The 13,436-nt window shown below is 42.9% G+C and overlaps 1 protein-coding gene across 11 annotated transcripts in view; it reads right to left on the bottom strand.

The window, feature by feature from the left end:
- Nucleotides 1–1,649: 1,649 nt before the first annotated feature.
- Nucleotides 1,650–13,436, bottom strand: part of LOC118392983 (cAMP-specific 3',5'-cyclic phosphodiesterase 4D-like) — a 195,967-nt gene continuing 184,180 nt past the window's right edge. For 4 of the 11 annotated variants that reach the window (XM_052461316.1, XM_035785087.2, XM_035785085.2 and 1 more), the window contains 8 exons: nucleotides 8,436–8,529; nucleotides 8,125–8,303; nucleotides 7,816–7,914; nucleotides 7,539–7,703; nucleotides 7,261–7,360; nucleotides 6,699–6,853; nucleotides 6,169–6,474; nucleotides 1,650–5,993 (listed from right to left, as the gene is read on the bottom strand). In XM_052461316.1, the coding sequence (XP_052317276.1) occupies nucleotides 5,514–5,993; nucleotides 6,169–6,474; nucleotides 6,699–6,853; nucleotides 7,261–7,360; nucleotides 7,539–7,703; nucleotides 7,816–7,914; nucleotides 8,125–8,303; nucleotides 8,436–8,529 (1,578 nt within the window). In that variant the 3' untranslated portion in view covers nucleotides 1,650–5,513. Of the gene's footprint in view, nucleotides 5,994–6,168; nucleotides 6,475–6,698; nucleotides 6,854–7,260; nucleotides 7,361–7,538; nucleotides 7,704–7,815; nucleotides 7,915–8,124; nucleotides 8,304–8,435; nucleotides 8,530–11,054; nucleotides 11,712–13,436 lie in introns of those variants that run through there. The other 7 variants (XR_008063873.1, XR_008063874.1, XR_008063875.1 and 4 more) reach the window with 7 other exon arrangements.

Raw genomic sequence — 13,436 nt, forward strand, 5'->3', positions numbered from 1 at the left:
GAGGCAGCTTATGGTAGAGAAATTAACTTTCAATTCTCTGGCAACAACTCCGGTGAACATTTCTGCAGTCAGCATGCCAATTGCAAGCTCACACAAAACTTGAGACATCTGTGGCATTGTGTTCTGTGACAAAACTGCACATTTTAGAGTGGTCTTTTATTACCCCCAGCACAAGGTGCACCTGTGTAATGATAATGTTGTTGAATCAGCTTCTTGATATGCCACACTTGTCAGGTGGATGGATTATCTTGGCAAAGGAGAAATACTCACGAACAGGGATGTAAACAAATTTGTGCCCAAAATTTGAGAGAAATAAGCTTTTTGTGCGTATGGAACATTTCTGGGATATTTTATTTCAGCTCACAAAACATGGCACCAACACTACATGTTGCCTTTATATTTTTGTTCAGTGTATTTCTGAATCTGTCATAATGACTAACCAGTCATCATCCCTGCTCCAAGCCAACTTCACTTAAAGATTGTTAGAATCATCATCATCATCATCACAGACAGGCTTATCTTTACTAAATAAACTGTACAAGTTCCTATATAATGACACAGACCAACGGGTAGGCAGAATCAACCCATGCTTTTATTTCATCTGTTGCATATAAAAACATTTTTTCTTCAGTTTTCTTTTTTTTTACTGAAAGTTTATGATCTACAGTGCTATCCAATAGACTGCAATTAACAAGGAATCCATTAAAATAACTTTATATTGTCTTGTGAAACTTCCAGACAAGTTGGCATTCTAAAGACATAACCCAAAAATAATTGTCCTGAAGACCTTTTTGAAGTTACAGTTTGTGTGTTACAGTTTGTGTATTTCTTTCATCCCATAAGAACACAAAATGAGAAAAGAACCCACCGCTTCCATTGGTCCAGGGCTGTTTAGAATCTACAGTATGCGTGTCAAAATAAGAGTCCCCATCGAAGGATGTGTTTTTAGGATGACACCCCCCCTTACCCCCACCCACCTCACTCCATAATTACTAGCCTTCTCCTCTTTAAGCAGAAAGATGACACCCCCCCTTACCCCCACCCCACCTCACTCCATAATTACTAGCCTTCTCCTCTTTAAGCAGAAAGATGACACCCCCTTACCCCCACCCCACCTCACTCCATAATTACTAGCCTTCTCCTCTTTAAGCAGAAAGATGACACCCCCCCTTACCCCCACCCCACCTCACTCCATAATTACTAGCCTTCTCCTCTTTAAGCAGAAAGATGACAGTGGTTTTGGATATTGCATGTGGTATGAGTGAACGTGCTTGCCAAGCATGGCTGAGTAGCACATCGTGAGTGTTTCAGCCTAAATAAATGCAGCAGTGACTGAACACGTGGATGTGTCTCTACGTCTTGGTGCTTCACAACCCTATAGGATCCACCGTCCCCACAGATCCAGCCTCGCCTGAGTCGGAACTGGAACTCCACAGCCATGAACTCCATTTTCAAACTTGACAACAGAATGTGTAGCACGTGCTGCCTTTTTTTCCATGTTCACATAATATTTCTGATTTGGAAAAAGGCAACAGTATTTCATGAATTCCTTTTACAACTCGAGGCCATTGTCTGGGTCAGGTCAGCTCAAACCACAAGACTACCTAATGCAGCAAACGAGGAGAAGAAAAATAACAGAGACACTAAAACATGGCATGTTGAATTTAAGGCACAGCCCATGGGCCAAGGAACAGCTTCCTCTAAAAAACTATTTGGCTTTCCCCTGTCCTCCTTCACTCTGAGCAAGCTTCTCAGTTAACCAATACCAATGGATCATTTTACACTGAATAAGCATGTGTAATAAACATTCTCTCAACAAGGTACGCAATACAGCCACACCATCACCAAAAGGGATGATAAGTGTAAATCATTTACAACAAACAGCATCATGATGAGAATAATAATAATTATAGTATATACAACACAATAAATATATGTTTGTAAACAGAGATACAACCAGATAAGCGGTATTATGGTCATCGAGTGAGGATGGAGAAAAACAACTTGGCACAAGAACATAAGAATGAAATAAAACATTTCAAATGACACATTTCTTCTCAAATAAGCACTCTAACAATTCTTGAATTTTGTATACTGTATGTACATATTTAGAGAAAAAAAGCCTATTTGGGTATAGTAACTGGAAAGCCTGTACAGCGGTCTATGCTACAGCGAGAGCTTAACTGTACCGCCTTTATATGGCAAGAAAGACACAACTAATACAAAAATATATCAATAAATAATAGCATCAATTGTAATACCAACAACAATAGAAATGTGTAAAAGAAAGTCTCTTGGCTGAAGTGTAAAGAGTCTTGTTCAAGCCCAATGAGCACGTGAGTTTTGGCGAGTTAAAAAAACAAAATAAGTGAAGTAGTGAGATATGAAAACATCAAGGCATTATCTATAGCCGACTTGTCTTCTTATGAGACCACTGTACCATGGAGCTGATTGTCTTGTGTTCTTGGTCAAAACAAACAAATTCAAGGTTAGTGTGAGGACAATGACAGAGGGTCATGAACAGTCAAAATTATGTTTTAAATCAAACTGGATGATATTTGGATGAAACCAAATCAAAATGCAATGATCAGAAGTATCAAAAATTACTGTTGCTTCTACATTGAAAAAGTTTGGGTCCCCTCCCCCATGTCAAACACTTGGATTCATGATTATTAAAGGGATAGGGTGACATCACCCTAACTCTAATTTTAACACAGGAACGATAACATGATATTCTCTTACCTAATTTAAATAAGTTCCGCCTTGTTACGAACATTTTAGAAAGAGTGTTAGCGGGGGGGTTTGGTTTATATAGCTACTCTACTGTTGCCAAATTTAGACTGTAGGGTGTCAGCAAATATAATTAAAAGTCTACACTATTCATCTATGGCAAAGATACTTATATGTCTCCCATTTCATCTGTGTCTGGTGTTAGCTAGTGGCTAGCTAGGTCTTCACCTGTGTCTGGTGTTAGCTAGTGGCTAGCTAGGTCTTCATCTGTGTCTGGTGTTAGCTAGTGGCTAGCTAGGTCTTCATCTGTGTCTGGTGTTAGCTAGTGGCTAGCTAGGTCTTCATCTGTGTCTGGTGTTAGCTAGTGGCTACCTAGGTCTTCATCTGTGTCTGGTGTTAGCTAGTGGCTACCTAGGTCTTCATCTGTGTCTGGTGTTAGCTAGTGGCTACCTAGGTCTTCATCTGTGTCTGGTGTTAGCTAGTGGCTAGCTAGGTCTTCATCTGTGTCTGGTGTTAGCTAGTCACTAGCTAGGTCTTCAGACAGCATGGAACAAAAGGGGGGAGGGTCGAACAAAACTATGACTCAGTTGTCATGTCAACACATCTGTCAGTGCTGCTGTGAACCGCATCACAAGAGACATGCCGAATGGGAGATTAAAATATGTACATCATTGATGCAATTTCAATGTTGTTTGAGTTGCTTGTGTTTCACCAAATCTGCTTGAGATGATTTTACTGCAACACTGCTCACTGCATTCAAGTTTCATGACAGAGGCCTTTCTAAGAGCTGTCAATCAAGGCAAGCTCATGAATATTAGCTCCTCACCTTAAAACTTCCTGGTAGTTATTTGTTTGTTGTTGAACATTTCTATCCCCCCCAAATATTATGAGTGATATCTTAGCCACTCAAAAGGCTATTTTACATGGGAATCAGAATGGCTGTGACCGCTAATGTGTGAAAACATCAACCATGAAGTGCATTGTAAAATATTACTGACCTGCAGTAAGGGCTGTGGACAATTCCATTTGAAGTAAATTCAGGATATGAATTGAAATTCCTATTCAAGACTTGAAAAGAGCTATTTATTTTCAATGAGGAACTTTCAATTATTGAACCGGAATTGATTTGTTTCTTATTAGCACTCACAATTATTAGCTGTAATAATGACTGTCACTGTACATATTTCAGACATCTCACAAAGCTATTACTTTATCTGAGGCATTTGAAAGATTAATCTCTGTGTTTATTATTATTGAACTATTATTCAATAAATTGCGTCCCGAATATGAAATCGAATTGACCACCTCCCTACACAACAATCAGGAAATGGAGACATGATTGACAAGTAATAGGAAATAAGGTCACCATGTGTGTAGCACAAAAAGTGTCGCAACCCACCAAATTACCAAAATTCTATTATAACATTGCTATAGGTATCAAACCCCCCATAGACTTCCACAGTACAGCAGAGTGTGGTGACATCACCTCTGTAAACTTGCAGCACTCCAATGCAGCACTCCAATGCTTCTAACAAGCATTGCATTGTAAGATGACATGCGCTCATATTTACTGCAGGCAACAATAAGTAGAACAAAATGATTTCATTCAACGTAAAGTCAAGTATGTGTCAACATGTGTCATGTTTTTCTTCAGGGAAAACGATCCTTGAAATGATTGAAATGATTGTTGCACGATTATGACAACCGAACATGGGGACAGTGGTATGGGAGTAATAGTGTAAATGCTTTTTGATAAACGTGCAATCCCAAATCAAGCCCTAGCACCTACCCTTTAGGCACTCCTGTAGATCTGAGAGGATTGGATCCGCTAATATCTATCCAATCCTCTCAGATCTACTGCGTAGAGGGTAGGGGCAAGGGCTTGATTTGTAAGTCTGAGAATACTCCCCAATACTCCCCCAAAACAATAAAAAGTTACCCTTTTACACACAGAAAAGCAGTGGCAGATGAGGCATTTCTCATCAACAGTTTTCAAGTGCCTTTCAAATGTTTTCAAAAGTCACTTTTTTTTTCTTGGTTAACAAAAGTAGAATCTACAATAGATCTCCATGTTATGTATGGTACGATACAAAAACTCTATCGAGGTTAAACCGAGCATTAGAGCTGTAAGATCTTAGCCTTTTTAGTCAGGTTTTCAAGGAAGACTTCAACTTCAGAAAAGTGTCTTGATAAATTCCCACAATGCATTTTTCTCTCAATGTGCTGCAGCGCCTCTCTCCATCGTGACGTGTCCTGTTGGGATTTCATTCATCCAGACCACACAACAACGTAGCGTGTTGCTTTGCTGATAAATACAAACAACTAAGAAAAACAGACACTATAGTGACTTCTGAAGAATGGGCACTTAATAACACACAGAAACACCGCCATTGGTCAGCCAAGGCTGAAAGGAGTAGAGATATACTGTATATGAACAGCATGAAACACACTCTAATCTCTAATCATAATCCTTAATGTAACTTCAACACACTTGGACTAGGATTTGAAGTAAAATAACACACAGACTACTCCGGTACAAACGGGAATGGAAAAGAGTTTTCCTGAGTGCAAAAAAGTTGTAGAAGTACCAATGGGTGTGTCTGAGAAGCTGACCAAGGATGAGGAGGGAGGAGTGGCCAAGGGGTGAACAGCGTGCGCTTTGGAACCCTAAACATAAATATATTTAAAAAATAACAGACATAGTCCATAAATCCCCCAAAATACTCTAGAAATAATCATCTCTGGTTACTAAGAAGAAAAGTTTAGTTGCAGTGCATACACTGCTATGTATCGGCTGGTTTCTCCTCGCCCTTCTCTTCCCCTTCCTCCCCCTCCTCTTCCTCCTCCACTACACAAGGTTGTGATGAAGAGGACTCTCCCTCCACTTCCTCTTCCTCCTCCTCCCCCACCTGTTCGTCCAGTAGTATCTCTGTTGACTCTGAGTCCTGCGTACAGAGTGTTTTTGAGTCACTACAACTGTTCTCCTCTTCTTCATCCTCTTCCTCGGGTTGGCTGCCACTGTCCTTCTCCGTGTCTGATTCCCCGTCCTCCTCCAGGGTGAGTTCAAACTGAAACTTGTCCCCTCCAGGGGGACGGCTGCCGTCATCAGGCTCGTCCAGGGTGGGTGAAGGGCTCTGGGGGATGGTGCTCTGGTACCACTCCCTGTTGTCCTCCAGAGTGTCCAGGATGTCCTGAGCGTCAGGGTGGACCAGGTCTGCCCATGTCTCCCATAGAGGGTGGACGATGTAGTCAATAAAGCCCACCTGGAGAGAGGACAGAGAGGGTTAGGGTTAGTGAAAAACAATAGAAAGGATTTGTGTGTGTGTGCGTGTGTTTGGTGTGTGCGTGTTGTTTGGGGTTGTATGAGTGTTTTGGTGTGGTTTGTTTCAAAGCAGAGTGAGTGTTTCAGTCCTTGTGCGTCTGGTTTGTTGGGGGTACCTGGCTCTTCTGGACAGAGGCGTTGTGTTTGTCACACATAGGGCTGATCTCCATGCCTCTCTCCCTCTCCCTGTCCCCCTGGGTGAAGAACTCTTCCATGATGCGGTCGGTCCACTGGCGGTACAGCTGCAGGGGCTTGGTGGGGTTACTCAGGTCTGCACAGTGCACCATGTTCTGCAAAACTTGGATCCTGTCAGAGTAGTTGTCCAGGAGTAGAACTCCAGAGCTGGTCACCTTCTTGGTCTCTACCATGGTCTTCAGGTCAGCCAGGAGGTTCATGTGCTTGGACATGTCAGTCGCTAGGACCTGGGAACCACCAGAGACACAACACAGGCTGTCACAATACTGCCAGGGACAAACCAATATAACACATCTTCTATATTAATGGAGAGTTTGGTAACATCTGATAACATAGAAGAAGTAAACAGTAGCACTCAAGTATAACCATGGACATTTTTTAAGCTGATGTGAACACTATTTCAGAGATGTTCCTATTGCTATTGGTTACTGATTACTATCCAGTCACTAACGATGTCGATGACCATCTTGCGCAGTGATTGTCGTTGTTTTTTGGTCAGGTTCTGGAAGATGTCACAGTTCTCTTCCTGAAGCAGTTTGAAGCCCACAGCCAGGTGGTGGTTCTCCAGGACTGACGAGTCATTGTACATGAGGGCCAGCTCCGAATCTGGGGGACAAACACACATACACTGACTCAGATCTTTGACATGTTCAATGAAGAGGTGTTGTTGAGGTCCTTATAGCTTTAACATAAATATTCACTTAAACAGATCTGGTGTTCTGGCTGACCGAGGCTCATTCTAGTGTTTCCTGACTGATGACCCCTACTGCCTTCGCTGCAGGGCATCCCCCTCTGGACTTCAGGGAGACACCACATGGCACAACGGAGGAGGAGGTGTGTGTTTGTGTGTGTGTGCACATGGGTGGTTTGAATCTCTCAGTAGGGTTGTTTAGTAACCTGGGTGCTTGAAATTGAGTGTTAATCCCAAATGCGGGGGAGAGACAGAGGGCATCCATCATGCCTTGTGTAAGTCAGTGACGTAACTGTTAAGTCAGGTCTGTATTTAGACTCACTGGTGTTGATGAGGAACTGGTTGGAGACTCCAGGGTGGTCCACGTCATGAATAGCACTGGCAAATATGGCAGCTAGGATCTCCAGGTCTGTGAACACAGCCTGGGAACAGCAGAGAGGACAGTACAGGGTCACACCAGCCATTCAACCAAATAACAGCAATCAGAAATCTGTCAGTTACAATCCTGACAAATTAAAGCTGAAGTATATTTTTGTGGGTCTAGGTTTTGTACAAATGCAGTATTATTGATGAATTGACTGATTGATTGAGGGGTCCAACCTCTAGAGCGGGGGTGGATAGCAGCACGTGAGTGGACTGGGTGACATCAGCAGCATGGATGTTGTTGTGGTAGGCCACATCGCCATGGTAATGGTCTTCTAAGGTCATCAGGTAGGTTATAAAAGTGTCGAGTGGAATTTTAAAAGTTTTTAACAAGTCTCTTTCCTATAAGAAAAACAAAACAAAAACATAATATTGTATTGTAATAGACTGTGGATACAAGTCATGTTAGTACAATCAACAAAAATAAAGCAGATCACATTTAACTTATCTATACCTGGAATATAGTGTGCATCATGACGGTCAGGGGCCTGTTCCCAGAGAACTGAGTGACTTTGAAAACGTTAAGGCCCCATTTATTTACATCCTCCATCTCCTGCAAAGGGAAAACAACCATTCTTACACTGATACAGTCGTTTTAGAGTCTCACTCTCTTGGTCTTCTCCTCTTTCTCTATCCCTCCTCTCTAGATCTTTCCCTACAACCCTCTCCCCTATATGACCCTCTATCCCTCTTTCTCCCTCAACCTGTCTCTTCATGTCTCCTCGCCCTCCCTTTCCTAACCCTCTCTCCCACGGCTGCCCACCTTAGCCAGTTCGTCCTCTGTCTCGCTCTTGACTCCGAAGCGGGGTATGTTAGAGTTGGTGAGGCTGGAGCTGTGCTGCAGTTTCTTCACTCCACTGATCTCAGACATGGGTCTATTCTTCTTGTCTTCCTTCTCCTTCTGCGTCTGGGGAGTCGGCATCTCCACCTCGTGCTGCTTGTCTGTGTCAAACACATAGAATAACAGACAGTGAGTGAGATATCCAATAGGGTGCCATTTGGGACACAGCTCTGGTCTCTCTACAGGGTCCAGAATGAGCAGGGAGGAGCCCAGTGGTAACTGTGGTCACTCACCCAGGAAGGTGCTGGAGATGAACTCTGACACCTGGTTCCCTGAGCGACTCATCTCAGACAGGTGGCTGAGCTCCCTGTTCAACATTCTCTTGAACTGCAACACACACACACACACACACACACACACACACACACACACACACACACACACACACACACACACACACACACACACACACACACACACACACACACACACACACACACACACACACACACACACACACACACGGACACAGAGAGAAGGGGTTACAGTGTGCAGTGTACCAGGAAATAAATATGGAGTTACATTCTGCACTGGATGTGTCAATCATGATTTTGTATGATTTAAGTTAACTTGGTGGAATCCTGAAGCACAAATTGGAGGATTCTATAGCCATTGAGGGCCAAAGTCATATTTTATATATATTTTTTATTATTATTTTACACCCGTTCTTGTCTCATCGCTGCAACTCCCCAACAGGCTCGGGAGAGGCAAAAGTGGAGTCCTTCGAAAAATGACCCGCCAGCTTAACTGAGAAGCACCAACGTGTCAGAGGAAACACTGTTCAACTGGCGACCGGAGTCAGCCTGCAGGCACCCGGCCCACCACATGGAGTCGCTAGAGTGTGATGAGCCAAGTTAAATCCCCACCTAACAAACCCTACCCTAACTCGTCCTTTGGGACTCCCAAAGTGGTACAGCCTGGGAATGAACCCATGTCTGTAGTAATGCCTCTAACACTGTGATGCAATGCAATGCCTTAGACCACTGCGCCACTCGGGAGGCCCCGGCTAAAGTCATTTCTAAAGGTAGGAGAGTCTTTTAGAAGGGAAACAGCAGACACTGTGAGACACCACACTTTAATCAGTACTATTACAGCATGCTCCACACACACACACACACACACACACACACACACACACACACACACACACACACACACACACACACACACACACACACACACACACACACACACACACACACACACAGTTGAGAGGTTGAAGGGAGTACAGATCAGGTGAGATACCTGCTGCACCCCCCTGCTAGCAACAGTTCTGATGTAATCAGTAACCCAATTCTCCGTCACCCATTTTCATTATCCCTATCCTTTGCTCCCACTCTCCCTCAGTCTCGCCCTCTGGAATGGCAGACCCAAATTTAGCGTTGTCCTTCAATTTGGAGGACATTCAGAGGAATCTGTAGCTGAACTCTTAAAAAACAGTGATTGCGAAACCGGGCTGAAGGCTTCAGCGAGTGCGAAGCAGTTCCGTAAAATTATACATTTTATCACACCTTCCCGCAGCGCTCTCTCACCACAGCTACATCAGCGGTCCCAACCCACAAATGTATTTGGTTAAGCACACAGAAGGCTATATGAAGGCTGTATTTAGTTATATGTATCTAGTTTCACACATATATAGGCTATAATTTGTCAATTAGATTTAGCTACAATATCCCATCGCAAGTAGATAAAGCCCAATAGCCTATAGTGATATTTCTAAGAGTGTCTACTATTACAATATGATACTACAATATTATTTTGGGACAATATGTTATCGATATTTGTCTCCAAGTATTGATTAATAAAATCACATTTTTTGGGGCTACTGTAGGTAGCTTTAGCTAGCGCTAGTCGGCTGTACCTGCACCAAAACTCCGACATCTTTCATCCTATAGTTGGTTCTCCATATTCTTTTAAAATAGTGAGCCAACATGTTTTTAGCACTATTACTTCCCTGACTGATCAGAACTTGTTTTCTCATGCTCTCTATTGTCTCTCTGCAACAGGTATTGACAGCAATTTGTTTTGAACGTCAAAATCATAGTAAAATCATGAGAATCATGAGAATATCGTATCGTGAGGTCCCTGGCAATTTTCCAGCCCTAGCATCTGCTGTCCTCAACTGTAGTGCTGACAACATTTACATTTCATTCTAAACCTGGCAATTGTTGACCCCGCGTTAGCCTGGCCAAACTAAGGGATTTGAACTCAAGAACTTCAAGCGACCTTATCCAATGATCAAACAGACATACACTGTGTATATGAGTGTGGAACAAAGTGATGAACATCTCTGTATCGCTGGACATGTTGGTGAAGCTTGAATCTTCCCTTCCTTACAATTGAGTCGCTACAATTATTTTGGTACCCAAAGCAAAATAATCTTTGTTCTAGAAAGTGACTGCCGTTGATACATGCCTTTGATATTCACCAATGCACTCAATGCCACCCTTTCCCACACAGCAAATCCCCTTTCCTGCATTTCATACCAAAACTAGTCCCTGTAAGCTATAAGCTATAAGTCATGTGGACATACTGTTCCATAGAGACATCTGTAGCCGGCACTGAGAGCAACACCATTATCACACCAACTGGGGGGAGCTGCAGACGACACACCCAGCCACACTAACATTTATTTATAATGCCAGAAGTACACATGGATTATGTCACATAACACCTTTGTCTCTATATTTACAGCTCAAATAAACAAAGTTCAAGTGGATGTCAGGGACAAGCCTGCTTTTCCTTTGTCTGGTAATGACATCATTTTCACCTCATCAGAGGAATGATGGCTGCTTTTTCAGAAAGCAATATATTAATAGTATTAGAATAATAAAATCCACCTCACATCTTACCTTGATATATCCCCAGGACACAGAGAGCAGGTAGTTGGCATCAGGCATTTTGAAAAAACAAAATATGTGGTCCAAATATAAAGAGAACAGGCAGACTAGAGCCAGCTACAGCAAAACAGGCGAGAGAGAACACCAGCAAAAGCAGCTCAATACAGCAAGAGCACAGAGTCCATGAATAAGAGGAGCTTTGAGGTGTACAGCAGGTCCATCCAGTGAACACAGTCCGTCATATCTGCTCCGTTCCTCCCTATTGGGAAAGCAATAGTCCAGGATCCTGACTGGGGCACTGCACTCTGGGGTAGCAGGGGACAGAGTGTAGGTGCCCGCGGCTCTGATGAGAGCATCCTCTCTCTCTCTCTCACACACACACACACACACACACACACACACACACACACACACACACACACACACACACACACACACACACACACACACACACACACACACACACACACACACACACACACACACACACACACACACACACACACACACACAGCTGGGGTGTGTGAATAATAGATGAAGTGAGAGGAGGATGCTTGGATGCTGCTGGTGCTCGTGGAGCGAGAAGATCTCCTGTCAATGGTTTGTAAATAAGGCTGCTTCTGCCTGTCTATCACACACATGGCTGCTGCCCTCAACCACACACACAGCCTATCAGGGAGAGGAAAGGGAAAACAGTGAGCTCATCAGCACAGCTAATTGGCTGGACAGGAGCAGAGTGAGCTCATCCTTCTGTGTAATTGGTTGAGGTCGAGGTTGGAAGTTAGTCCTCTGAGGAGTTTTTTTCCCCATATTTAAAAAGAAATTGTGCAGTACAGCGGGATGGGGACATAATGTTTGCTTGTGCTGTGTGTGTGTCATCTAGCTGAGGTAATCTGTGAGACATTTGCTGGAAGCGGAGATTGTCTCATCTTGGTCATGCAATATTCACACTGAAAATAATTCAGGCAAATTTCCTGGGAGAAAACGACATGTTTAAATCTCATGAAACTTTCACAAGTCATGAGCATCACTGGACTGTCTGGAACAGTTAGTACAGCATAGAGAATAGTGTATGCCACTTCACTAAGGGTCATACATGAAGCTGGATTCCATTTGTTTGACTATGAGACCATGGCTTTGTCCTTTGGTCAAAAGAACTAAGCACTATATAGGGAATTTGGAACAACCAAAATAGCCTCAGTAGATGGTAGACAGACAGAGCCACTATATCAGTGTGAGGGTACTGTCGTGTCTCAGATTACTTTACACCTTGTGTCCCCAAAGGTGCCCAGAATGGAACGTGGGTAGTTTCAGCTGCTGGAACAGATGAGACTGCTGGTCACCCGTTGAGAGAGATATAGCGCCTCTGCCTGGGTCCAAGAGACTAAGAACAGGCCGTCACAGGCCCACAAAACACCCACGCACGTACAAATGCGTGTGCACACACACACGCAAACACAAACACACACGGTCAGCTAGCTAGCCGGTATGCTATTGATAGCTCAGCGAAGAGGTGTGAACACACACCTTTGGCTAGAAATCACACCATGTTTAGCTGAGACTTGTATGTAATTTGAAGTGGGACCAAAAATAGGAATTCCCTATGGAATATAGACCCAATCAAATGGATCTCATATTTAGAGCTATTGTTTGTTTTCTCACTTTTTTGTGTGCATGTAAAAGCTAACAACATGTACAACAAACACACACACAGTTTACACATGATTCCACATAATGACATATGTCCATTATTAATACAACATGCCCTTTGCTATCAATAACCAATATGTCTTTCTACAATCTCAGGGTAGATCAGGGACAATAATGACATGTGAGTCTGACATAATCAAATAGGTGGCTGAAAAATACAAGGCGCTCACTAGAAATAGACAGCGATTTCAGACGTTTCAAAAGGTGATGAGAACATTGATACAGTATATGCCTTTTTCGGCGCTCATCAAAAAATAAAAATGATTGCCCAGAACAGGGTGCCAATCCATGGGGCTTGGAGTCAGAGTGCACTCCTTAAACCACTGTGCCATGGCAGTTCACAATGCTCAAGCAAGCCGTGAGAATACCATGAACACCATGAAGTCTTCCCAAAATAGCTCGGGGTAGGCTGACATTGTAAATAACAATTTGTTCTTAATTGACTTGCCTATTTAAATAGAGGTTAAATTAAATAAATAAATAAAAAGCCCTAACCTTAACCCCTCAGAATGAATGCCTAAACTGTTAAGCTTTGAGTTGTATCTGTTTTAACCTTGTAACAACTAGTTCAACTACATGTAGTTCACTTCTCCCCAACACTGCCAGTGAATGAAACATAGAATTAGGAATTAGAATACTAGAATGGACTTTAACCTTCTTTTAATGGGACAAATGACAGCCATT

Source organism: Oncorhynchus keta, chromosome 14 (genome assembly GCF_023373465.1).
Source record: "Oncorhynchus keta strain PuntledgeMale-10-30-2019 chromosome 14, Oket_V2, whole genome shotgun sequence".
Taxonomy (NCBI): Eukaryota; Metazoa; Chordata; class Actinopteri; order Salmoniformes; family Salmonidae; genus Oncorhynchus; species Oncorhynchus keta.